General features: G+C 45.3%; 2 protein-coding genes across 4 annotated transcripts in view; both read left to right on the top strand.

Annotated features, from left to right (window-relative positions):
• TH (tyrosine hydroxylase) overlaps nucleotides 1-7,421 on the top strand; it is an 18,186-nt gene extending 10,765 nt beyond the window's left edge. The window contains exons 6-13 of the mRNA XM_005499244.3: nucleotides 716-766; nucleotides 1,754-1,899; nucleotides 2,300-2,435; nucleotides 2,568-2,637; nucleotides 2,933-2,989; nucleotides 3,591-3,686; nucleotides 3,861-3,994; nucleotides 6,921-7,421. Of these exons, the coding sequence (XP_005499301.2) occupies nucleotides 716-766; nucleotides 1,754-1,899; nucleotides 2,300-2,435; nucleotides 2,568-2,637; nucleotides 2,933-2,989; nucleotides 3,591-3,686; nucleotides 3,861-3,994; nucleotides 6,921-7,080 (850 nt within the window). The 3' untranslated portion in view covers nucleotides 7,081-7,421. The remainder of the gene's footprint in view (nucleotides 1-715; nucleotides 767-1,753; nucleotides 1,900-2,299; nucleotides 2,436-2,567; nucleotides 2,638-2,932; nucleotides 2,990-3,590; nucleotides 3,687-3,860; nucleotides 3,995-6,920) is intronic.
• INS (insulin) lies at nucleotides 3,605-27,066 on the top strand. 3 transcript variants are annotated; one of them, XM_021299641.2, is made up of 3 exons: nucleotides 3,605-3,686; nucleotides 23,714-23,917; nucleotides 26,829-27,066. In XM_021299641.2, exons 2-3 carry the CDS (start codon nucleotides 23,731-23,733, stop codon nucleotides 26,963-26,965), a joined length of 324 nt encoding a protein of 107 aa, XP_021155316.1. In that variant the 5' UTR covers nucleotides 3,605-3,686; nucleotides 23,714-23,730; the 3' UTR covers nucleotides 26,966-27,066. The 3 variants fall into 3 exon arrangements, with proteins under 3 accessions (XP_021155316.1, XP_064921244.1, XP_005499300.2); XM_065065172.1 differs by lacking the exon at nucleotides 3,605-3,686 and adding an exon at nucleotides 3,861-3,994; XM_005499243.3 differs by lacking the exon at nucleotides 3,605-3,686 and adding an exon at nucleotides 22,908-23,168.

Here is a 27,066-nt window from a genome sequence, read left to right as displayed (position 1 = left end):
ACCCATTTAAGATGTCTTCTCTCACATCTCATCTGCAGATTGGCATTTATGAGCCCCTGTGTAGCATCCCTTCAGGCTGTTAATGGAAAAAGAACTATGCTTTATTGCTGTAATATGTGAATATCTCATTTGTTCAAATACAGAACAGAGGGATTCAGGAAATACAATTGCTAATTATGATGCAGAAAAGGCAGAAGTATCAGTCTTATTTAATTCCCACTTACAACAGCATTAAGATTTTCTGTCTTTGTGCCCTTACTCTTACTGACAATATGTTTTCCTGCAGTTCAAATGTATTTAGTTTTCCTTATTTGCTGCTTTTATTTCCCTGCCACTGATTCAGTCTTGAAGCCATCAGCCCCCTGAAGTTCAGGCACATGAAATTAATTTTTTTTCACACAAAGTTTCTTTTTTTTTTTTCCCAGTGAAAACTTCATCTTTTTTTAGTGTTACGCCTACTAAGCATAACTCATCTAAGTTCATCCCTTGTTCACTTATAACCTCTTGCTAGACCAATGCTTTTTTCTGTGTTTATGTGTTTGTTGCACCTGTACAACTGACCCAATACTAAAGCTTTGTCTCTCCTCTCACCCCCCTGTTGGTTTTAAGAAGAGCGATTGACATGCAGAGTTTCTCCAAAGTGCTTCCTTCTCAAAGGGAAGAGGAGCCTGGCTTGTGCTCTGCTGCTGTCAGTAATGGTGCCTTTGCCTTGCAGTGGGGACCCAATCCCTCATGTGGAGTACACGGCAGAGGAGCTTGCTACCTGGTGAGCACTGATTTAATCTGTGACACGTATTTGCTTCACCACTAGAAGCTGGTAATCAAAACCTAAACGGTTAGGATGTGACCTCTTGAAAAATGTATCAGCAGTGCAGAAATCCCACTTAATGTCTTGTTACAAAAAGCAGTAACTCAATGCATGGTGTTTTCTGGTAGCAACTGCATTCAGGAGATAAGTTCAAACACAAGGTGAGAATTTTGGGGTTGTCTTATGCAGGGACAGGAGTTGGACTTGATGATTCTTGTGGGTCCTTTCCAACTCAGGACATTTCTAGTCTAGTCTAGTCTAGTCTACATCCAAAACAGTGATGCTCTGTCTCTTCCTCTCTTGAGGTTGCACCAAGAGCACTTTCACGCTGCATCCCCCAGGAGTTTCCTGCAAAGGATCCTCCCCAGAGAGTGAGATAGATAAATTGGAGCCCTGCCTCTCCAAGAGCACCTGGCTTAGTAGCAGCCTCCAAAGGGCAGTTATCATAGCTGCAGAGAGAAGTATGAGGCCCATGGTGAATATCTGGAGGGTACCTTGCTGTCCCCACTCATGAAAACACTTACTTTGAACATGTTTATTTCCAGCAGTATTGCTGCAGGAATGTCTCTGAAAACAAGGCCGGCCAGCTTATACGAGCTGAGTACATAGGCTCCTAAACAAGGCCATCTCCTGGTTATGTTGACTGTCTTCATAGTACAACTTCAGGAGGTAACCTACAGGGAATATTTTAATACCAGTTAATATGTTTTATACAATCTTCTGACCTTCAAGGTCAGAAATAGTTCTGTGCAGATACAGCTGCTGACTTTGCAGGCTCATTTTAATGTGTGTCTGTATGTTTACATACCCCTATCAACACACAGACATAGACTTAGTGGTGGAGAAAGGAGAAAGGACAAGAAAGGTTTGATAGTGTATAACCAGAGGACAGGAGAGGACTAAACACAACAAGCCACTGAGTGTCTGCCATCTCTTGTCCTGAAGGAAGGAGGTGTACAGCACCCTGAAGACTCTATACCCCACCCATGCTTGCAAGGAGTACCTCGAAGCTTTCAGTCTACTGGAGAAATTCTGTGGCTACAATGAGAACAACATCCCTCAGCTGGAGGAGGTCTCCCGCTTCCTAAAAGGTGGGTACAAGCCTGAAGCACCCAGGCCCAGGTTCTGCCAGGGCTCCAGCATGGTGGTGGCAGCTAGAGCCAAGAAAGCTGAACCCGAAGGAGGAGTGTGTGGGCAGACAGTTGGGAGGAATGCTGCTGGAGGCTTGTGTATTGCCCACAGAGGACAGGAGTAGACCCTAGGCAGTGGGGCCTGCAGCTAAACACAGTGGGCTGCAACTGAAGGTCAAAGCCATAGTCAAATGATCCCATTGGGCATCTAAAGAACAGATACTGCCCCCTAGCAGGAGCAGAAAGACTTGGCCTGGCACAGCAGAAACCTTTTAGTTTCTAGCACTGATGGTTTTGCCCTCTGTGCGGGGAACACGGGGCACCAGCACAGCCCCTGCAGAGACGGTCTGTGCTGTTTCAGAGAGGACTGGCTTCCAGCTCCGGCCAGTGGCTGGTTTGCTGTCAGCGCGGGACTTCCTCGCTAGCCTGGCCTTCCGTGTCTTCCAGTGCACGCAGTACATCCGCCATGCGTCCTCACCCATGCACTCCCCCGAGCCGTGAGTATCACCCAGCCCCAATCGCCTCTGCTGCCTGGGCATCCCACCTGGCCAGCAACTAACCTTCTCCCTAATGGGTAAACTCTATCTGCTGCTGACTGTGTTCTCCACCTTTCCCCTGGGCATTGGCAGGGACTGCTGTCACGAGCTGCTGGGGCACATCCCAATGCTGGCTGACAAGACGTTTGCCCAGTTCTCTCAGGTAAGGGTGAAGGGCATGAGGTGGGAACCCAAGCCAACCACAGTCTCACCACCTAAGCATTTATTGTTCTAGGATGTATTTATATTAAAACAATATTGAAGAGACCTAGTGATTGATTGAGAATATAGAGTAAAAATATCAGGCTCTGCAGCAAACCAGTTTTAGTCTAAGCACGATGAATCCCCAGCAGATGCATGGCATTGCAGGGCAATGATATGTGTTGTCTCAAGGCAGTAAGACAGAGGCCCTCAGACCAAATCTATCCTGACATTCACCCCTTCCCTGCTCTTCTCAGGACATTGGGCTGGCATCTCTGGGAGCAACTGATGAAGAAATCGAGAAACTTGCAACTGTAAGTTTTCCTCTCTGATGGGTGGGGTCTCCGACCCCTCCAGCAGCATCTCTGTGGTATCGGGGGGACTGATCCAGCCTAGTCTCCCCAGATCCGCAGGCTCAGAGCACCTACCTGAGCAGCCCCAGCCCTGCTTTCATGGTGATTGTGCAGAGCAGAGATTAGTTAAACAGCGGAGCTCACTTGCACATAAACCCAATTTTCTCAGGCACTAGAGTATCATGAAGTATCATATTTCTAGCAACAGCACTGCTGGGACTCTTTGGGAAGGGATCAAATGACATCCACTTCCTTTGGCTCTCCCTTTGCAAGGTGACCCATCCTGCTCCAAGGGCACTGAATGGCAGCCTATGCAATGGCCAGGTGTGCAGGGGACCAGCCTGGGGACTCAGTTTCCATCTCTTCCTGGCATGGCAGCAATTTAGTTTAGCACTTGGCTGTGGCAGTGATGGGTACAGGGTAAGGCAAGAGAACAATGTGCCAGGCGCCTGCTCATTTAAACAAGCCTAGACCCTGGCTGCTATGCAAGTGCTCAGAAGTGACAGGGAGAAGAAGAGGTGAAGCTGTGTCCCCTATGCATTTTTTTTTTCTCCTTTCACAGCTTTACTGGTTTACAGTGGAGTTTGGACTCTGCAGACAGAATGGGATAGTCAAAGCCTATGGAGCTGGGCTTCTGTCTTCATATGGGGAGCTCATAGTAAGTCCCAGCATAATTTGCCTTTCTCTCTGCTCTAGATCCTGTATAGCAAACACCTTCCTCCTCCGCAAAGCTCCAATGACTTTACCTGATCTGTTCTCCATCTCTGTCTATAACATACATGCTCTATGATCCTCTTAATTTTATTCTGGCATTTTTCTGCTGTGTCCATAGCACTCCCTGTCAGATGAACCAGAGGTGAGGGATTTCGACCCTGATGCTGCTGCTGTTCAGCCCTACCAGGACCAGAACTACCAGTCTGTGTATTTTGTGTCTGAGAGCTTCAGTGATGCAAAAAATAAACTGAGGTAGGACTGGATGGTGAGGGAGATCCAAAGAAAAGGAAATGAAACTATAATATATTGAAGTGGGGCTTGGCACCATGGCTGCTTTCAGTTCAAGGTCTCAGAAGTACTCTGGAAACTGTTGTCAGGTCTGTCCAAGTAAAGTGATTCTCCAGCTCCCACAGGGTCCAGCTTCAGCCCCTCGGATTTGCCCCAGAACCCCCCAAAACATCCTGGCCTCAAGGGCTTGGGTGTGGAGGAGTGGGATGGAGGCACTTGTGGAGAAAAGACTGAGGGAGCAAGACAAATCTAGCTTGTCTCCTTAGTTCTCATAGGAAGGAGTTACAGACTATCTTCAGTTCCCTGGTGATGTCAAGCAACAAACTTGAGGGCTAGTGGTCCAGAAATTGGAGACCCAAAGCACTCACCAGGATCCTCTCTATTTCCTTGATGCAGAAGGGCCAAATGATTCAGGTCAGATACTGGCTGTCCCTCACAAGAGCACCCACCAGCATGTGTTCTAAAACATGAACTTCTGCATCATGTGAAAGTTTGCTCTGTGGGTGAAAGTTTTAGGAGAGGGTTGAAGAGCTGCTCGAAATGGTGGCATTTAGGGTGCAGAGAGACATTTGACCTTCTGAGCAGCTGCTGGGCAACTTACCCATTTATCATTCAACTAGCAAAAAAATCCCTAGCATCATTAGTAGCTCATACACAAACAAAAAAATGTTTGCTTGGTGTGAATAGTTTTAACCATGGAAAAAAAAAGGAACATTTGTTTCCTAGGCTGGTTAACTTGGACTAGCAGAACTCAGACAGCATCCCACCACTGTAACTGAGTTTCCCTGTCCCATGGGACTGCAAATAGCATGAAGAGAGGCAATTCTACCCATGGACATCTATTCAGAAGAGAATTGTCTTGGACAGTATTCGGAATTGCCCAAAGAAGGAAAGCTCAGTCCTTTAATATTTGACTGACGGAGGAAAACTTTGGCTATACCATTTTGTCTTAGCATAGGAAAGGGGTAGGATGAAACGAAGTATTACACAATGTAAATGACTTTGCATTTCCTGCAAATGGGGTAATTAACACAAATAATGTGGTGAGGACTGCTATATTTCAATTTCTGCTTTTATTACCCTCACTTGCACCATCCATACAACTCAGAGTCCAGCTGCTCAAAAGCAAGCACCTGGAGAGCCTGTCCTCTCACACACACTAGGCTGCTTTAAAAAAACCCACAACTGTTGCCTCATGAGTCATTTCCTTGCATTTGAAAAGGAAAAAATATACCACATACACATCCAAGATTAGGCTAGAGGGTTTTGACAGTGACAAGCACTGGAAATGATCCTCTTTAAAGAGCTCAGAGACCACACAGATGTTACTCAGTAGTGAAAACATTAAAACATCTATATTTTTTCATTACTGGCAGCTGCCACCATAGACCTGTTTGTCAGTGTTACCTCTCAAGAAAAGCCTCTTTGCCCAGAAATAAAACTTTGAGCACACTCTCAGTGCCCTTTCAGGCACCCATGTCATACTTAAGTGCTTCAAAAAGGTGTCAGGTGAACACACCCGTGTTGGAGGGCAGGTTTCTAACCATTAGAAGATGTGCTGTGAGTCATCACTGTGGCTGACGGCATTAAATAAGCGAGGTGAGCTGGACCTTGCCTGGTAGAACTGAGATAAGCCACATATTTTAGGAGGTGGGCAGAAAACCCCTCTGTTTGCAGGTTTGATTTTTTGTTTGTTTTTGGTTTTGTTTTGTTTTGTTTTGTTTTGTTTTGTTTTGTTTTGTTTCCCCTGCAAGCATGGCAGCTCCCTGCAAGCACAAGCCTGCGGCTTTGGCCATGTTGCCTCTAGGCCCTGTCTGGTATTTTCCTCCAAATCCTGGCAATTCAGGAATAGGCTTCTCCGCGGCGTTCAGTAGCAGCCAGAGGAGCATCACCCCGAGAATGGGATGCTCTTCCCCGAGCCCCGCTCCCGAGCAGACCCGCGGTAGCCACAAGAGGGTACCCTAAGCTAAGCAATTCAGGAGTGAAGGGGTGAAGTCTCAGCAGAGGTGAGAAGAGTGCCTGTTGCTAGCGCTGTTTGTCCGTTCATTTGCCCAGGCCTTTCCAGCATGACACTATAGCCATGAGTACCTACATCTAGATTCCCAGGTTCATATTTACACAGCCACTAAACTAAAAAAACCCTACTTTGTCGAGTGTACAAATCTTAGTGTTGGAGGTGAACATGAGCAGCTTTGGAGAAATCTTACGCTTGATTTATTTTCACTTGACCATGCGCTTCTCCATTAGAAAGACAGCAACAAGGTTTTGCTCTTGAGAGGTCTCAGGTAAAGTCAGGTTCATCACTGAGATCTAGACTCTAGTTGGCTTTGGGTCCAGTAGTGCAACTTTGCTCAAGCACATGGCTCTGGTGATGTCATTTCCATCCTTTTTCCCAGGCCTGAGCTGCAGTCTGTCAAATCTATTCTTAATATGGCTTGCAGCTAGTTCTCCCCTCCCCAAGCAGAGATTAGTCAATAAATGAATGTCAGAAAGGATTTAGGAATATAATGCTATAATACCATGGGCTTTCCCTGCAATTAGCTTCTAAATCTCCTTGGCATTTTCAAAAAAAAAACCACATAAATTAAAGTAGAGGATACCTGGTGATGGCCACAGAGGTAACCAGTACAGTGCATCCTCCAGTTCGATGCAAGCCCATGTGTTCAGCCCACAGAAACCTGCAGTCAGATGCATGGTCTTCCTTGTTGAACAGGAGAGATCTCAACTACTGCTATAAGTCTGGAAAGGTGGGAAACCAGAGCTTTTGTGCTAACCTAGAAACTGCCTAGAGAAGGCATTAACTCATTGTGACCTGGGTAAGTAGTGATGGGCAGGAGGGAGACTCAGGACTCCTCTCTTGTACCAAGACCTCTCACCCCTCTCCTTGCAGGAACTATGCGGCACACATCAAGCGTCCCTTCTCGGTGAAATACGAGCCCTACACCCACAGCATTGAGCTCCTGGACAGCCCTCAGACGATCTGTCACTCCCTGGAGAGTGTAAGGGATGAGCTTCACTCGCTGATTAACGCGCTCAATGTTATCAGTTAATAGGAGAACTGGGGTCTTTCTTTCCTCTCTTCCCTCACAGCCCCCAAACCACCTGCTCTGCCCTCACCTAGTTCCCAGCTGATAACTCCTACCTGTCTTCTCCAAACATTTACACTGCTGCCTGTCACCCCGTGACCCCAGCAGCTTCCCAGTTTTGTAAGTACGGCCAGCTCAGAGGAGGGCAGAGTGATAGACCCAACGCCTGATGGCTTTTTGGGTAGCTTTTCTATTGACTGCTGGAAGAGGCTTAGCACAGACCAAAAGCATGACCAGGCTACAAATTTGAAGTCAAGAGCTTTCATCTAACAAAACAAAAACTAAAAAAAAAAAAAAAAACAAAACAAACAAAACAACAAACAAAAAACAACAAACAAACAAAACAAAAAAAAAAAAGGAGAAAAATCTCTATTTTGCCATTCAAGAGCATATATTCACCTGTATATATAACCCCAAAGCAACTCCTATAGCAACTTAATGAGGGACCCTCAGAACCCACTATCTCCTGCATCTTGCAGCCTTGTATATTTTGGAAATGAAGAGCTGCTCCAGAAGCTTTTCTGCCTGCACCAGCCCTACGAGGTTTAAAATTTAATCTCCCAGCCTCCCCTCATGTCTCACACAGTGGGATGCTTAGGCATGAACCCCTGAGCTGCACCACCCTACCAGGCTGTAATAAGCATTGTAGCTTCCCTGAACCTCTAAATTATCCTAAGCCAGGAGCTGCCTGTCTGGCTTAGAGCAGCCCTGATCTACTTGTATCCTCCCCAGTACAATCACCACAGAGCCAGCCCTGGCCACCCTGAACCAGAGCATGGGCACTGCCTTCAAGCCCTTGTTTAAAAGCTCCCACAGCAGGGAATGCTCAAGAGCCCAGCTGCCATCCTTCACAGCAGATACCAGTCATAGCTGTCGATGTTCCTGCATGCTGGTGGCCCTGGGCAGCCTCGGCAGCCTCTTGGTGTCCTGAGTTTATTGGTTATTGCAGAATGAGTGAGGCCCTTGGTGTCTGCCAGTTTTTAGGGAGGGATTCATGTGCTTTCACTTTTTCAGTCTATTATACAGGTACATAATTGTCTTGCTCTGAGATATCCCTGTATCACTGTCACCTGATGTAGCTCAGGTGTGTGACTAATGCTGTTGCTGGCCGTTTCTGAGGAAGGTAAGATACGGTTAGGATGCTTAAACCCAGTTTCATCCAGCTTTCACTGTAGATATTAATGGCTCAATCTGATGCAATGTTCTCAGTTTTCCTCCCCCTGCTTTTGCCCTTCTTATCTTCTTGTAGGCTGTCTCATAACTTAGCAGTTTGCTAAGAAGTTTGGCCCAAGGTTATGCAGCTGTGCAGTATCAGAGCTGGGCCTGGGATGAGTGGAGGCAGCTAAACAGCAGTGGGGGACCACAAAGGGGAGAATTACACATAGTTGTTTGCATGATCAGTTATAACATTTCTGTGTAGACTTTTACCATCCTTATCTACTATATATGATTTTTATAATTTCCTCTTTAAAGAAATGCAAGGCTTAGCAGTTAAGTTTTGGCTATTAGGTGTAAGTACCCTCCAATACTTATGTACACCATCGCTCTCCAATGTTACTTCTACTGTACTTGAGTCATAATAGTGTACAATCCATTATGCTTTATCCCTTTTCAGACCTTTACACACACATGCTTAACCCCTAGTTCTCTCAAATTTTAACTACTTAGCTACTGACAACACTTAGCCTCCCCCCTGCTTTAATCCCTCCTTTCCGTTTCCTTTCTTACTTGATCCCCCTCCAAAATTCCTCCTAAATTGCTTAAAAGACCATTTCTGAAATCAGCAGTTCAACACTAGGGCTAGCTGCTTCTCCTCAAGTTGTTCCTCCTCAAAGGACTGTCCTGTAAGTGAATAAAAATACTAAGTTCATTCAGTTATTGTAATTTTAGAGCACTTTTTCGAAAGCTCCAGCTATGATTTCCCAATTTGGGTGGATCCAGATCTTGACAGTAACTCTCAAAGCTCCCTTAAGAGTTGTAACAATTTTTAATTTGGGGTCTTAAATTATTACAATTAGATTAGGCAGCTGGGGTAAGCTATGCAAGACTAAAGCAGGTTAGGTCATAGGTTAGGTATCCAGCCCTGAAAATCTGGTTGGTGACTCCAGTAAAACAGACTAAAATAAAGAAAATAAACAGGTAAGATGTAGCAATGAAACCTGTGTAGTTAATGCACAGCTTATGGCCTTGTTAGCAATGACAATGCCATGTTACTGGCTTGTGCATTGCTGTTTGTCCTCTCCATTGGTATTCTCCAGCTCCTGTGTTACAACACATGAGCGCAGCAAGAATGCTGCAAAGCCTGCAGTGACACCAGGCTCCTCATCAGGACCGAGCAGGGAGTCTGTGTGGAGGCCTTTGCTTTCTGGTCTGGCTCCAAACCCATAAAGGTCTGAAGGTGGTCACCTCTAGTTCTCCAAAGCACTTCACAGTCATTATCTGTCTTGGTAAATGTCTAAAATTAATGCAATTTAGAAAAAGACCAAAGTTTTCAATATGGGGCGAAAAGCCAAGCTAAAAATCCTTGCAACTGCAGGAGCCCTTAGCTCCTCCGCCTTGCCTCAGAGTTTGCATTGCTGCTCTGTGACTCTGTGAGCTGTTGCTTTTTCGAGGAGCTGTAGTAAAATCTGTTGCCCTACAAAAATAGAAAATAAGCGAAACTCAAAGCCTAAACCAGCCCTGCTGGTATGCAAGCATATAAACAGATCTACTGCAGCCAGGCAGGAGGTGAGCAGCACACAGGCTGCATCCCCTTGCTTCCCAGTGACGAGGTGGTGCTGGGCATGCTGGGAGTGCAGGGGCTCAGGCTGAACAGGCACCCAAGGTTTCTCTTTGGGATATTTTTTGTGTCCATGACGGTGGCCAGAATTTTTAGGCCCATTAGGGGGACATCTAAGAAACATGAACCCTTTTGTATTTACTGCTCCCGCATCCATTTAATATCTTAGAAGATTTATCCTATTAGTAACATAATAGTTCCCCTTCCATTTTGTCTCCAAGGCTTGTTCCTTTCTATCTAGTTTCAAATACGGTACTTGACCCCTTATATCATAAGCCATGTATGAATTGGATTCTTCCTTTCTCATTTTACTTATTTTTCTCATTTTGCTGCTTCTACCTAAACTTTGTTTTCTTCTTTGTCCTGACATAAAACTGTAGGGTCTTGGACACAGGGCCACCAATGAATGAGCTATCAAAAAAAGTGCGGTAGGATTGTAAGCCAATCCTTATTCTGTCACTGCTTCTTGAAGCTACTAATATCAAGGTTAACTTTTCAGCCCATCACTTTGGGTATTTTCCTACAATTTTCTTTAGTCTATTTTTAATAGTCTGACTCATTTATTTCTACCAGTCTGGAGGATTGAAGGTTATGGTGTGTCTGCAGCCCTTGTTTAATCCCCAGGTTACTCATTAAGTTTCGAGCTACTTCACTTACAGGCCCCCTGCTCTTCATCTCATACTATCTCAGCTGCTGTTCCATACCTATGGCCAGTTTTCTTTAACAGAGTTTTTACAGTTTCAGGGGCTGTATTCCTATCAGAATGATCCCTTTGCAGTATTTGCTGAGGTCCTTGATTTAGCCAATGCAGTAGAGTTGGCAGCTTTTTTTTACTAGTATGCTTTTGCATCATTGCACATCTTATGAAGTTTTTATTCATGTTCTCTATTTCTTGCTTCATTTGTGGCCAAATAGAAATTCTTTGCACTCTTTTCAATGTGCCCTGTACTCCTTTATGTAACTTATTATGACAGTCTGAAATAATTTGTTCTCATTCAGCTTGGCCAAAATATCCATCCCATCTTCTCTTTTAGCTGGTTCCTGGTTGAAACTGCAGTAAACAAACTCTTAGTCAATTAATCTACTTGCTCACTACACTGTTTCTCAGTATTGCTTTCAGTCTTCCCATGTACTTTAACATCTTTTATATATATTTTATTCTCACTGTCCCTCTAAGCTTGTAAAATAAACCTTTTTTCTTCATGGGGATCCCTTTATGTGCTTGGCATTGCCTTTCTCTATATCACGCATCCAGTATTTTATTCTATTATCAGCATAGTAACTATCTGCAGAGAGATATTGTGTAGAGGGGTCTGTCTTTTACTGACAGCCTGTAAACTGCTTGGCATGATCCATTCTCTGGTTTTCTCACTAATTGTTCTGTCATTACACTAATAGCAGTATCTTGGATTATTTTTCCTCCTTGTTCAAATCTAGCACTCCCATAAACGCACAATGTCTTTGGTTTATTACTGGTTTCATTTAAAAGGATATCCACTTTAATAACCATTTCTTCTTTTTGTGCTCAGGAGCACAGTATGAGTAGACTGCAGTGTAAGTGGACTATCCAGGGGAAAAGCCTTGGAGACCATCACTGCCTCTAACCAGCCTTTCTCATGACCAGGGAAGTTTTGGTCTAGCCCCTGAGAGGGGAGGACTCATATCCTACTGGTATCTATTTTCCTTCACTATTTTTCTGTAACAGTACTGCTTCTACAGAATCAGCTCATGTTGAAATTCTTACTACAAATAATTTTCCTTTGACCAGGAATTCTAGTGCAGGAACTCTTCAAGAAGCTTCTTTCACATTAGATATAGCATTGTCTTGCTCTTTGTTCCAGCTCCCTTCCTGATTCTTTTTCTGTCTTTTCCATAATGCTCTGCTGGTACTAGCAAAGATGAATACACTGCCATAAGATACTAGCATGGTTATAGATATACCGCCATAAGAAATTAAATCCTCCCAGCACTCTTCAGAGGTGGAACTGATTAGCTGGAGTATTTATTTCACAGAAAGCTTAACCTTTCTAGCATCTATCCATCTTCTTTTTTTCACCAGTTCCAATTCCCAAGCAGTTAACCTGTGATTGTGTTAATTGTGCCATATTCAGATTGACTTTAAATCCCATTTGGTCTATTAATTTTAAAACTCAGCTACTTCTTACTTGTACCTCTTCTTCTGTAGCTGTCCCTCAAATACCATCCACATAAGACAATTTCTTTTCTTTGTCACCTGGATAACATAATTCAAACACTTTCCTACTTCAAGCATGTGCAGCAGGGCAGGTGCTCGGCCATGTGGGATGCAAGTAAAAGTATATTGTTTGTCTCTTAATGTGAAAGCGACTCTGTAGATTGCTTCTTCCCCTGCATTTTACCATATGTGAGTTTGCTGTGAATCGTGGGGGTGCATTTGTGCTGCTAGCTCTCCTAATTCACCCACTGTCCAAAGAGCCCGACTCGGCCTTGGGGCTGCCAGGACAATGGAGATCCCTGTGCTTCCTTGGCAGTGGGTGTGTTGGTACATGATGTCATGTCCTGCTGACATTCAAGAAGCTCCCCATCAGTTCATTAAAGAGTCTCCATCTTCCTCAAGCTTATGGAGTGATGTTAGTGCTGCCAATTTCATCCTTGTCTTACCATTCTCCTGGGCAATTTGATTAAATGCCCATGATAGCATGATTAAATGTTCATCAAGGAGGTGCCCAACATGCAGTGAATAAAAGCACACGCTCTAATCAATTTATGGCTTAATTCCCATTTAATTCAAAATTTGGAGCAGTTTCTCTAAGTCTTACACTCCACTGTACTGCTGTACTTTCTTTCGGTGGCTTCATATCTGCAGCTACCTGACTTGGGGTCATTTTTTTTTCTCTTTAACAGCTATAGCAGGTTGATCTGTCATACCTCTCTGCCCTGGGATGGCACTTGTAGACTTTGTGGGATAAGCTGCTATTCTCAACTTCTCTTTCGATTTGCCCATATCATCCTTGAAATCATCTTCCTCTGGTGGCTCCCAATCCAGTTCTCTCCACCACTTCCTGCAGCTACAGATGTTATTTTTAATTTTTGCATCCCAATCTGCTTTCACAAGTGTCTAATTTTAGCTCTGCATTTATTATGATCAGGTCCCTTTTGAGCTCTTTCTTGCTCCAGGGTGAATCATTGCACTATATGTGTTAATCCTTCTCCTTACTTCTGCAGTTTTTCATTCTCTCTCTAAATTCATCTGATTCTCTAACTGCCATTGCTCCTCCTTATTGCCTTTTTGGGCCACTAGATGGTATTCCTTTTCTGAAGACAAACTTATTTTGAGTCACTCTTAAAACACAATTTTCCCATTGAAGCAGTTGATATTCTGATGTTGCATTGGTTCTGTTGGCATGGGTTATTGCTGCATCTCATACCAGTCCCACTAATAGAGGTGATGTATTCTCAAGTCTCCTTTCATCTGCTCTCCCATATTGAGGAACACTAGGTCTCTATCACCCACCGGCTTCCTGTGGGCTGGCGAGGCGCCAGCCCCTGCTGTAATCTCCGATATAGTTGGGATTTCCCGTAACCCTCCAGTATTCCTGTTTTTAGACTTTTTCCTGAGTATTTTTAGATTTTTCCCATGCTTTAAATTTCATCTTAAGGCATCCCTTAAGTATTGTGCACAAGGCTGGCCAGATTTGTAGAGCTGCCTTGAACAAGATTGTTCAGAGGAAAAGACTTAGAGAATCTACCCAGTCACACCTTCCACCAAAAGATGCTATAAATTCCATTTTCCTGACCATGGAGAAGATTTGTAGGATTATGTGCCTAGCTAGACCTAAGCACAAGCTCATGTCTTTTGAGTGGGTCATAGGAGCCTTTTCATCAGGCCTCACCAAACATGGCTGCAAGATGTATAAAAAGTGACCTGGAGAAAGCCAAAGTGATGGGTCAGCCCAGGTTAAACCCTTCTGTAGATGGAGCATGGGCTGGTGGGGGAGGAGGAAAGGAGAAAAGCCTTCCTTGGAGCTAGGCCCTGCCATACCCTCTGGTATCTGCGTGTCCTGGTGCCTCGCTGAGTCGTCTCTTGTTGTAGCTGCTGCTGCTGTGGGTGGATCTATCCGTGTGTCTCTCTGTGTAAAGAAAAATGAAACAGAATTATTTTTAATTTTGAAATTGTGCTGCTGCTGACACTATATTAAGAATAAAAAATATATATTTCTGGTCTAGCATCCTGAGTTTGGCTCTTGCATCCTTCTGCTGTCCAGATTCAAGCTGATCGTCTTGCCTTCAGGCGGCACACAAAATCCAACCCTGGGCCCATTGTGGCAGGAGATCTGTAACTTGGGCTCATGCAAATTGTTGACTTGGAGGTGTAGAACTGTCCCTTGTTTGCAGATGAGCTGATCTAAGCCTTTCTTTCCCAGGATATTACCAATTGCACAATTAGGCATGGAACAGTAGTTGGGAGGTCTCTTTTAAATAGTAACACACCAGGGGGCCTGCCTTTGCTACGTGCTTTCTCTCCCAGCATTTCACACTATTTCTGTTCAGTTCCAGTAATGCTGGCTGTGTAGGAATGCCAGCATATGCACTGGTGCCTGCTAATGTAGTCTGGTTTGCATGTAACCAGGCTATGCAGCGCCAATCCTAAATGTGTTGAAGACCCTTCTAAGAGTAATTAAGGGTGGGTCCTGCTTGCTTAAGCATAGAGACTATTTTAGATGACCTAAGGCATCTGCTGCAACCATGTGGGAGTGAGATACAGGATGCCCAGGAACTGGAATGCATCCCTGGAGATCAGAAGAGATGCCCAAGGCCACATAAGTGTTTCCTGCTCTAGAGTTTTCCTTATGTTTACGGAAACTAAATCCAGTAATTCTGAAAGCTTGGCTTTTACGTGAAAGCCAGACTCTTTCTGTGGTTAAATCCCTTCCCGAATCATGGGCAGAGGTGGATTAATTTATTGCTGGCACAGGTCTGGACCATGCATCCAGGCACCCCAGCACTGTCTGAGAGGGAGTTTCCTAATTTAGGACTTGTAAGGATACCCTGTATCTTCACAGTGCTCGTTAAAGTGTTACAGCTGTAATGAATTCATCTTCATTACACACTTGGGAGGTAGAGGAGTACTCTTGTCCCTGTAAAAGGCTGACGGATAAAAGGAGGCACAGAATCAGGGAGACTCAGACCAGACACAGAGCCTGAAAAGTAATTACATGCCTAAACAGCTTTGGGAAGAAGTGTCTAAGATCTGGGGCTTGAACCTCTGTCAGCCCCCTCAGGACCAAATCTTTCTGTGCTGTGATGGTATGGATCAGAAGAACCCAATTATTTACAAATCCTATAGCCACAGGTATCTGTGCACACGCGCCCTGCGCCCCCCAGAGACGGGAACTGATTCAGATACGGCTGCAGCTGACCTGAGCTGTCATTTGTGCTGCCAATCTAGCTCAAATCAGACTTTTTTTTCTTTTCCGCCAGGGACCAGAAAAGGTACTCCACTTTCCACTGCAAAGAATTTGTTTTCAGTTTTCCTACACTTGCTCATTACGATGTTTGGGAAAATGCTACATTTTCTAGGGGAAAGATGATCTTTTGACACTTTCCTGGCACAGCTGCAAGCAGAAAGTATCTGAAATATCTTGAGAAGTGATCATTTCTTTTTTTTTTTTTTTTAACTGAATAGAGAGGTTTGCAAAGATTAGGTAAATTATTTAAAACCCTATGTGATTGCACCACAGATGTGCTATCATAGCCTTGCAGCACTCCCATTGTGCAGCTGGTACTGTTGGCAGTGGGAGGTCAATAAAATGATCACTTGGGGATTAGATATTTTTCAGACTTGCAAGTACTGTGCTTCAAATGAACAGGGATTTCTTCTTGTCTCTGTTAACAAATTCACTTTGATCATCTTGTACATGGTGTATATCACCCAGGAGCAGCTGGAGCACATGCGTATGTTCACATTTGCGCTGCAAGCCTCCCAAACCCACATAGGTCCCAACAGCGATGGGACCCACCCAGACTCCTCATGCATCCCCCACATCCCCTCCTGCAGAAGAGGAGACCTAAATTTCCCCAAATACAAATTGCTCTCCAGCTCCAACCAGCCACTATCACATGTTTCTATACATGATGTTCAGAGGTTCAGCTTGGGATGGGGCAACTGTTTTTGAAACTCATGTGAAACACAGGTTTGAATTAGACCTGAAACACAGTGATGCAAGACTGGACAGGCTCAGTGGTGAGCTCCAGCGCCTGATGGGGTCAAGGCCCATCCTCATTCATTTTCCTGGAGAGATAATGATGCAAAATCCTTTTTTCACTCCCGACATTAGTTCTACTTGGTCTCTTTGCGATTATTTTCTCTGGGCACAGCAGGGTGAATTGATCCAGAAAATATTTTCAGGGATGGTGGAGGATTAAGTATCTCACACAGATAGTTAGATGCAACAGTTGTTACCCAGGACAGTGGACAGAAAAACAGGGTGGGTTAAGGGAGTTGTTCATTTTCTTTGCACTAAGGTCAGCCTTAAATAACTCTCTCACCTCCCTTGGAGGCTGAGACAAGATAATAAGGACAAAAATGTCAAAGCAAAGCACGGGGCCCCTCTATTTACAGCAAAGGCCAAATCGCTAACGAACAGATTGGAGCTTGCTTTCTAAACACCGATAAGCGGCAACTTTGAATTAGGAGCCCCAGTTCCTCCGTTGCTGTAAATCAGCCTGACCCCGACTGCCTGCGGCACCCCAGTGCCTCCCCCTGGCCCCGGGCTCCCCAGCAGGAGGAGGGGGCTGCAGTGGCGGGCTTACCCCTCCCAACCCCTGGAGATCCCTGTGCCTGGCTCCAAACACACCCCTGCCTCTCGCTTCCCAGCCCCCTAACACTAACAAGCCTTATCGGTAGGATTTACACCTCCTTGTCTAGAAACTCATAGGCAAGTCTGCAGACCAGTTACCGGTGTGCATCCAAATCCTTAAAGTAGCTTTAAGTGCTCAAAATAATCCACTTACCTGGTGATAATTAATGATATCAGACCCGGGAATCCCCATGCTCTGGCAGGGGAGATCAGAGCACTCTACAGTGGGGTCCGTCTGACTGCGAGCAGGGAGGGAGTCAGCCCTTCTGCAAATCCTTGGCACCTCCCGGCCCTAGCAGAGCATCCCGGAAGTAAGGAATAGCTGGTGCAGCTGGTGATAACCCCAGAGAGATGGATGCCTGGGGGCAGCCACTGCTCACGAGAGCAATGGTGGGTTTGGTCTTATTTGTTGCTGGATGCTGTGTTAGGAAAGGTCCATTGGTGCAGAGCTGTGCCGGTCGGCAAAAAACAGTTCCCATGTGGATGGTGTTGTAGGAGTGAGGGGAAAGGGGGAAGAAATCACAGCTTCTGTTTTGAGCCTCAACTCAGATGGACGCATCTGAAGTGCTAAAGCTCAGAGCATCCTGCAAAGGCAAAGGAGTGAGTGGCACTTCCAGATGGCAAGCCACATCTCCCAGATAAAAGTGGGGCCTTAGAGCCACAGCATCAGGGCAGCTTTACCCAAAAATTCCAAGAGCACCTGAATAGCAAAATGTGCTTTTAAAGTAAAGATTATTCAAGAAAATGGGGTCTCAAAGCTTTGTATTTAAACTTGGCAGAAAGTGTGGTGTGAGAATGAGTACATTGTTCTTCAATGTGCTCTCACAGTATTACTTGCAGCCCCTGATTTTATCATCAGGGAAACTGTGGCAGATGTTCATGGTGCACTCACAGGTACAGAAATGAGCAGTAGCAGAAAACACAGAAGCAAGTGACATGATCATTTATTTTAAATCCATAAGACCACATTACAGCAGGGCACAAATCCAGTCTGAGCCAGCTGATTATAGCACCCATCACTTTCTGCTGTGTCTGCTGCTCTCTCGTGGCCTGCCCATGCTTTCCAGCATCACGGCCAAGGACCAGGTCTTCTTCTCTATTTTCCCAAAGGCTTCTCCAGGTCATCCATGCCTTTGCTTTCCAAGTGGTGCCTGTGATGCCATCTGCTGTGGAATACATGCTGATGGAACCATGAAACTTTAGTGCCTACAGCTGTGGACACTGGAAAAAACTCGCTTGTGGACTCCATGGCCCCTCTCATGGTTGTTTCCTGATGACCAGGTCAAGATCCTCTTTGGTTCTTATAATGGACTTCCATGACCTGAAGAAGGATAGGTGTGGTATCAGTGCTGAAAATGTGTATTTTTGGATCGGTGCTGATCAGGCTATTTTTCCAGCACTTCTCCACTCTGTGAAAGCTATTTGTTACTTCTGTTGTTCGTTACTTGTCCTCTAGCAGGGCATCATCACCTCTTCTAATGTTTCTCTATCTATGACAAGGATTACTTTTGGGCCATTAATAGCCACAGATTTAATCTTCTTCTCATTGATAAACAAACTAATTGTTCTGCTGCATCTGCTAATAGCTGTGTCTAGGAACTATTAGTAGCTCTTAGGTGCTATTTTCTCCTCTACCTTCTCAAAAAAAAAAAAATGTGGCCAGTAATATTTAAATGGGGTTAAAAGGAGCATACCTGTTTTTTCCATCTATATTTATAACCTTGCATATGCTTTTCCCAAGGTGGATGGGAAAGGTTTTGAGAGCTTTAATCTAGAGATCATTCCATTTGGTCTGTTTTGCTCGGTTAGCTGTACTTGTGTAGATGTTTGAGCATGCAGAGGCCAGGGAGGCTTGAGCAAGGTGCAGCCAAACCAATTTGCAGGTACCATGGTCCCTGGTGATCTGGGCTGGCCAAAGGTCAGCATTTCCCTGCCAAGAGGCCTGATGTGCTCAGGAGGGGCGGCCAAGGGGTCTGAGTCTCAGTAGGCCATTTTCAGAGCCCCAGCACACCTGGGAAACTCCCTTTTCCTCTAACAAAAGCTGCTGGAGTTGTTCCCTGGAGCATCTTCTACCAGTGAGCTGCATCTCCAGAGGTGCAAATGTACTCATAACCCTCTCCACTCTTAGCAGCTAACCCAAAGGTAACAGAAACAAATGGTTCAGACCTGGTTGGTTACAATGGGCTTTGGGTTACACCGGGCTTTGGGTTACACTTTATGAATGTCCCTGGCTTGGAAGAGCCTGGAAAATTGTGAAATCTGTGGTCTGTCAGAAACATCTCCATTGAGCCTGGTGTCCAGTGGGGCAATGGGGATGTCTCACATGCTCTGCACCCAGATGGCCGCCTGGATTAGTTTATGGAAGCACCTGAGATTACTTGTATCCCAGTGAGTGGCCCCCTTCTCTGCTTGCACAATGGCCCTTTTGAAGCAAGGGCATCTCTCACTGTGTGCTCCAGATAACCCGCAGAGCCTCGCCCTTTGCTATAGCAGCTCCATCTCCACCCCCTCCCGAGCACACAGGGGCTGCCCCACCTGCCCTATGTATCTCTGCAGGTATCGCAGGATTTGGTTGCAAGCGTGCATATGATTAAGTACCTTCCTCTGTGCCGGGTCCACCTTCCCACCCTTCATCTCATGCTGCTGGCAGGATGGTCGCACACTGCCACTCCAGGGGTGCTTGGACACGTCAACAGGAGCACAGCTGCTGGAAACCACATGGAGACAAGAAGCACAGAGGATGCCAGCTTCCCCACTCTGCACCACACGACCAGCTGCTGCAGCACTCCGCACGGGGAGCAGAGCAGGTCCCAGGGGCTGGCCAACCCCAAAAGCTGCTCTTGGGGGTGTAGACCCCTCTGGGTGCTTCAAGGCTGTGTTTTGGCAGGCTGCTGGCACAGCACAGGGGTGCATTGGCAGGCAGCACCTCCTCAGGAGCTATTTGTTTCACAAGCTCCTGGACTTGCCCTCGAGGGAAATGGAGGCGTACCGTCCCTGCTGTGGTGCTCTCTGCTCTGCTTTGGGGGCAACACACACCCGGGGACGGGCAGAGCAGTCCCAGCAGTGGTTGCCGAGTGTAAGAAGAGCAGCGAAGATGCGGGTGGCATTTCAGGGTCCCCAGGTGCTCTCCAAGAACTCACTCACCTCCAGATCTGACCTTTGCTGTCAGTAAAACTTGCACAAACTTGTAATTTTTAACTAGTTCTCCCATGGCAGGCTTGTTATTTTTTCAGGACAGGTTTGAAAATGCTAGACATCTATAGTAGTAAAGACTTTATTGTGCTGGCGTTGGACTGTAAAACTTGATTACATGACACTAGGGATTGCCTAAACCTTGTTCCTACTTATGCAACTGCTTGGAGTTAAGGGGATGTGATCGAGGGAGGTGGCTTCGGGTCACATTCAGAGGTAGTTTAGCACCAACAGCAGGAGCCAGAAGCAGCCCACTCCCACTCAGACACTCTCACCCTTTGGCCAAGGGACCCCAATGTGGACCTGAGGAGTTGTGGGGTTCACGAGGGGCACGCGTAACTGAAACGATGGATGAGTGTTTAGCCCATCACTGCCTAGTCACATGAAAATCATGGGGAAGCACAATCTGGAAAGAGTGAGCTGAGATTTTTCTGTAGAATAAGCTTTAGTGTCGAGAAACAGGCTCCCCTGTTGTCCCCCTCTCTCAGTTCACTGCTGACATGGGAGTTTTCCCTCTAAGACAAAACTTTCCATAGTTTATATCCATTTTATATCACTGCTAGCATTTTTCATATTCCAAAGGACCATTTATGGTAAGAAAATACAGTTTCCAATAAATAATCAAAGGGATCATATTTTGGAAGGGGGGAAAAAAATCATAGTGGGAAACTTTTGCAAAAAAAAAAATGGTCTGTGCTTAACTTTGAGCCAACATGATATCTTTTTTCCTTCCAATAAATCTTCTGGCTTATTTCTGCACCCAAACTATAGCGAGCCAAGAGGGATTCCTAAAAGCTCGGGTACAGTCAGCCTTTCCCCTCTGGGGCTGCAGAAATGCCATGAGCTGTTTTCAGGATTTGGTTAGCCAAGAATAAGAGAAGAAACAGACTAATAACATGGCACTTCCAATGCAAAATAAAATATATATTTTTTTCTACATCACTGGGGTAAGCCCCAGGGAAGGAGAAAGCCCACCAGGGAAGCTACACAGAAGGGAGAAGACAATGGATAGAGGAAGCCTCCTCACGAAGTCCCCCATCAACAAAATGTGAGTTCAGGTCAGCTTCGGTACCATTCAAAAGTGCAAGAAATAAACTCCTAAATGGCAAATCTCAGTGTGTGTGATTAACCTGCGGAACACCCTGCTCTGGGTGTTCTGGAGCCTTTCCCAGGTGACCACTGAACTGAGGTCCATCAGGCCACATGCAGTGTGGTAATTGTAGGAAAATGACGACTAAGGAGATCTGTAGGGTAATTCGGCAAGTTGTCCCCTCCGTGTGAGATGCTGGGTGGGAGATTCCTGCTCTGGAGGAAGTGTGAGTAGCACAAGGCTTCTGCACCTGGTTTTGACAGCCTGCCAGGTTTTATCCTGTGTAGCTGCTAATTCCCTATTTTCTAGTGATAGAAAGAAGGTCTGAGTAAGTGAATTGCCTCTACTCATATCTTGCTGAAACTTGAGAGCTCTTAATGAGTATACCACTAGGTCATTCAAGTACATCCCATATCTTTTTTGAGGGGAAGTGAGGCAGAGATAGTGTTACACATTGTGCAGAGATGCTATTAACTGTAGTTGAGCATCACAACTTGGATTTGTTAGCAGGAGGCCAAAAGAACCACATGGCAGGGGATGTAACTGATAACCTTGTCTCACATCTATTTGAGCAAATGAGTCCCATCCCCATATGCTCATCAGAGATTTAGCACTTTTCACGAGCCTTTTTGCAATTGCATTCATTTAGCAAACATATGATACTTCACATTTTAAGCCATGACAGGGGCATGTGAGATTTCCTAACTCCTGGATGCTGATGGATGAAATTGCTTTGGCTACTTAAGGAATCAAGGGTCTGGTTTGAGTCTCAAGGCATTCTGAAGATTTTTGGTGAACTTTTTCTGATATACTATGTATGGACAATCAGGCTTATTCTAAGTTAAACAAGCAGCAGAGTTCAAACAGATGGAAATACCTTCCTTTCTGTGGTGCAGAGAACTTGTAGTCTCAAAGTTTAGAGCAGTGGGAACCTTGAAGATCATCTCATCCCCAGCATTTAAAATGGGCCTTTCCAGGGAGGAAAAAAAAAAAAGCATACTTTAACCAGAAAAAAAGGTTTATGTGTGCTATTGGTGACAGAAATGTTGAGCACAGAGGTATCAAAAAATGAGGTAATGTTGTCAGAGAGCATTAGACCTGTTGCCAAAATCAGACCCATGAAAGCCAGTGGATCACTCCTGCCCATCATCTCCTATTAAGAGCAAATTTAAAAGCCAGAATGGAGATAATCAACTATCTCCTGTTTTTCACTGGGATTTACCAGAAACATTTCTTGGTGTCGAAGACAAAATTTTGGGAAGAGCCCCAAAGAGAAGAGGTGCACAGGGCTCTCACCTGCAAACCGCAGAGACTGAGTCTCTGCTCTTTTTTAATCCCAAACAAGAATTTGAAAGGGCACCTGGAAGATGAAGGAAGGGGCCTGCCTTTCAGTGGGCAAAAGCAGAAAGGCTTATTTTTTCCCATACAAAATTTCAAATGCTCTAACTCTGGCCCCATGCTGAGCTAAAACAACGACCCAAGGTCTCCTGCAAAATGCAGATGTTATTCCTCCCCCCGGGTCAAGCTGAGAATGCGTGTTTCTCTTGCTGTGTACCGCATGGCCAGGGAGTGGGGCAGCAGGTAGCCTCAGCACAATAATGTGTTTTCCTTCCTTGAACACCTGACAGTAGCATGGTCTCACCGACAACTTGGTCCCATCACTGAATACTTTCCAAGGTGATATTAATCAAGCAGATCAACATGTTTGCCTTTAATTTTACTTTTTAGAAACAGCTGTTGAGCTACCTCAATGCCAGCAGTGCCTATTGCCAGCATTAGTGTAATTAGTAATCATTGCAGCTGTAATAGCACCATTATCTCCTGCTAAAAGGGTCACTGATGGCTTAGGACAGAGCTTCAGGGAAGCAAAAACAGATTGGATTAAATGAGATGGAAACTGCAAACTGTTGCTTCTATCTTAACTTGCATAAAGACCTGTGGATGCTATGTAGAGGGAAATTAATGTGCACAAACAGCAAAATTTTGGCTAGAACATCATTGAGGAGGTGGGACTTGAGCTAGCTCTTATATCACTTGGGCTAATGTAGACCATATAAATACGGGAAAGAGAGAATGGGGATATTACTACCAACCAAACAGCCTTCATCTCTCAGAGAGCACTTCTCCCCATCTCTTGCTGCCACTTCTTTGGGTAAGTCTAATTGCCACCATTCAGCTTCTACCTCTTTTGCAGAGCTGTTTTCTTAAGTTGATGTAGTTGGTGGTGATAAGTGCTGGCCTGCTAGTTCAAGAAAATAAGGTCTCTTCAGGTCTTTGAGCATATTGTGCTGGGTTTTGGGTCATCATCGCAAATAACAGGCCCTTCTGATATGGAAGAGAGGGCTTTTCCTCTGAAAGTGTCTGCTGATCTCAGCTCTCCTTGGCACGTATGCTACAAGGCTCAGTGGGATGGTGTTTCCAGTCTAGTTTAGCATTTTGGGGGAAGACAGCAGGGGACGTGAACATGTGGATGGAGATGAGTTTCTGGTTATAATTATTAGTAATTTACTGTGACTTGTAAAGCCTGGTACAGAAAGATGCCCTTCACTCTCAAGCTCTCAAGGGCATCTTTGGCAGGTTCATCTGCTGCTTTGGTATCATTTTCATGCCAAAGGAGCTGAAGGATGTAAGATGCATGATGACAACCTATTTCTCCCTCCTAGACTTCCTTGTGTCTTCTCTGTCTCTTAACCCTAGGCCTCACCCTGCTCAGCATGGCTCTCTGGATCCGATCGCTGCCTCTCATGGCCCTGCTCGCTCTTTCTGGCCCTGGGACCAGCCATGCAGCTGCCAACCAGCACCTCTGTGGCTCCCACTTGGTGGAGGCTCTCTACTTGGTGTGCGGAGATCGGGGCTTCTTCTACTCCCCCAAAGCCCGACGGGACATTGAGCAGCCTCTAGGTAAGTCAGGCTGACTGTGAACGCAGTTGTATGCCATGTGATGAAAAATGCAACAACCACCTATCTTTGACAGTGACACCTCAAATGCCCTTGCTGGGAAATGCCAGGAATACCGTTAACTTAACAACAGCATCACGTTGCTGATGAAAAGCTCTACAAGTTAAAAAGGCAGATGTAAGGGCAGGCAGGGAAAGAGGATTGGTGAGGCAAAAGGAATTGTCCCTGAAAGCTCAAACTTGTCTATTTCTTTATGTGGCCATTACGCTGCCCTGGGAGCATTTTGAGAAAATAGAGGTAGAAGGAACCCAGGAAGCCTCCTTCTGGCCCAAGACAGGATGGGTTGTCCCCATTCTATTCCTGACCCACCCTTGTCCAGTATGTTCAGTAAAACCTTCTGTGAGAAAGCTGCTTCTGCCTTCTGAAACTGCTTGTTCCCATGCTTAACTGACCTTCTTCTTGAGCGTTTCCTCTCGATACCTAACCTGAACATCTCTTGCTGTAAATTATTTCTTTTCTTCTCCATAGTGGACATTGGAAAGTGTCTACTCCTTTCTTCTTTATGGCCACTTTTCAAAATATTTGAAAACTGCTCCCGTGTCTAGTTTTAGCCTTTTCTCAGCCAAATTCCCTCTACAACCCCACACTAACTTCTTAGGTCAAGTTTTCTAGATGTCTGTCTATTCAAATTGCATTTGGTCCACATCCTTATGGACTGGTGATGCCTGGACAATTGCACAGAACCCCAGCTGAGGTCTTGCCAGTGCTGAGTGAACAAACTGGAAGAATGATATTGCATGTTTTGTAAACCATGTTTCTGTTTACACAGGTGGTTTGCCTGTTTCAAAGCAGCACTGAAATGTTGATTGATAGTGATCACTGCCTCCCTTGGACACTTTGGCCATCCCTCAGGTGGATCAGCAGTCCCTGAAGGACCTCTGTCACAGTCAAACCCTGATTCTGGATGTGCAGCGCAGTCTCCCTGACTACCTTTAGCACCTTTCTAATTTCTTACTGAACAGTCTCCCATCTTTTCAGTGTTTCTATAGTTTCAAAGGTAATTTTTAGTGCTAATCTTGCCCTTCAAGAAGTTTGCAGCACCCATAGCTTTGTATCATCTCTTATTTCATGGTGGTGAAATGCTGTTGGAGCTGCTTTCATTCCCCTTCTTAGGACTTCTGGACTGCTGACAAGTGCAAGAGCCAGGAGGCAGGATGAGATGACAGCCCTGCCTGCACACCCTGTGGTGCTGGTTCACTGCCCCTGGTCCAGCACTTTTTGTCTGCATGGCAATGCAAGTGGCATAAGGCAGTCCAGAGAGCTGCCCTTCAACATGGTGTTTGTATCTAGATGGGGACAGGACCTGTAATGCTCCAGCTATAATGTGAGGAGATGGGTACCTGCAGCTCCTCTCAGCTTTGGCCCCTCTAAGAACCCAGCAAGCACATTCTCTCTTCTGTCTTCCAAGCTAGAACAGATGTAGAAGAGATCTCTGCTGAATTCCGGCCTTTTCAATCCTCTTGTTTTAAGAAGGACCATTGCTTATCTTCTCCTGACTACAATACATCTCCCCCACCATTTCTTTCCCCATCACACACTGGTTTAATTTGTATCTGATTCATTCTCTTGCATATGTAACCATCCTGTGAAATAGTCTTAGAGGTCTTTGGAAGGTGAAGCAAGGTAATGTCATAGCAGAGGGTTTGCCATGATTTGTTTCGAATAGCTAGTCAGGCTGTTAGTTGCTCCTTTCTCTGATTATTTGTTTCTGAAGACCACCACAAATGGTTTGGAAGTTTCATTAGTCAAATTCTCTAAATACTATATGGAGAATTTTGTTGGGGCCAAACAGTTCAAAAGTGTCTGAGGGTCTTCTGCTTCGTTTTCTGCTTCATTTTCCAGGATTTTTGCCTGAGCCAACCACCTCTTGGTCACACAAGCAGGTTGTGTTTACAGTCTGCTCACAGCTGGCTTGAAGAAGGAAAGTAAATCACAAAATATTGACTAGCTATTTCCTCTTCTACTTAATGTTGGACTAAATATTTCCTAAATTTTCCTCCTAACACACTAGCATAATTTCTTGTTACTCTTGTGCCTCATTCATCGTATCATGCTTTGGGGGCTTGGGGATTTTGCATCTTGTGCTATACTTTTGTATTGCTCTAGAAACCACGTCTCATTCTCCCTTTCCAAGCATTTTCTTTTTGTTGTTAGGAGCTCTTTTCTTCTTCCAGGAAAAATCACCAGTTTATTTGCTCTTTTCTGTATCTTAATTGGGCAACTAAAACCCAAACAGTTGTGTCCTCAAGTTTCCAAGTTTCAAGCAGCAAATGAGACACTCTGAGTTTTGTCTGTGTCCGAATACCCCAATTCACTATTTCTTCTAAAAACTTGTCCCCAGCTATGAACAGGAGCAGGCTGTTCAGGACCAGCTGGGAAATGCATCTAGCCCCAGGACTGGACCTTCCTTGCAGTTCCATGGATGCTCCAGTTGTTTGCCCAGGCTTTTAGAAGAGGAGTAACTATCTGAGGGTGGCTGCAGTCCCAAGTAACTCATCTCTGGAGCAGATCAGCCTGTTTTATCTCTTACTTGCCAGCTGCTCAACCCCAGGGAGGGTGTAGGGTTTCTCTTCTTCTCCATACCTTCCTCAATAAAGCCCCTGTATCTCTTTGACCCTCACACTGCTAATATCCACTCAGTTTTGCTCCTTCTGTGCACCACAGCATTGTTTTGGGAGAGTATGAAGGTGCTACAAAAAGCATCAACCTGGTGAAACATTTGAAACTTCCTCCCCATTTTCCAGCCAACTCTGGCTTAAAATTCTGGTGTCTGCAAAGGGGGTGTCTGCAGGGCTCAACAGCCAGGGCTGATACTGTGTGATGTCCCACAGCTTATCTTCTTCTTCCTTGGCAGTGAGTGGTCCCTTGCATGGTGAGATAGGAGAGCTGCCCTTCCAGCAGGAGGAGTTCGAGAAAGTGAAGCGAGGTATCGTTGAGCAATGCTGCCACAACACCTGCTCCCTCTACCAACTGGAAAACTACTGTAACTAGTGGCCAGGCCAGCAGCGGGGAGTTCATCGGCCATGGGTAGAAACATGCACTTAATGCTAATGCACCTTCAAAGAAACGGAATAAATGTTGTAGATCTGTTT

Source organism: Columba livia, chromosome 5, assembly GCF_036013475.1.
Source record: "Columba livia isolate bColLiv1 breed racing homer chromosome 5, bColLiv1.pat.W.v2, whole genome shotgun sequence".
NCBI classification, from domain to species: Eukaryota; Metazoa; Chordata; class Aves; order Columbiformes; family Columbidae; genus Columba; species Columba livia.
Note: the sequence above shows the minus strand (reverse complement) of the source record. Positions and strands in the feature narration are given on the sequence as shown.

Coding starts and splice junctions, on each gene's coding strand:
- INS (XM_005499243.3), top strand. CDS start 23,090: ATGGGGATATTACTACCAACCAAACAGCCTTCATCTCTCAGAGAGCAC. Junction 23,169..23,713: donor TCTTGCTGCCACTTCTTTGG/GTAAGTCTAATT, acceptor TCTTAACCCTAG/GCCTCACCCTGCTCAGCATG. Junction 23,918..26,828: donor GGACATTGAGCAGCCTCTAG/GTAAGTCAGGCT, acceptor CTTCCTTGGCAG/TGAGTGGTCCCTTGCATGGT.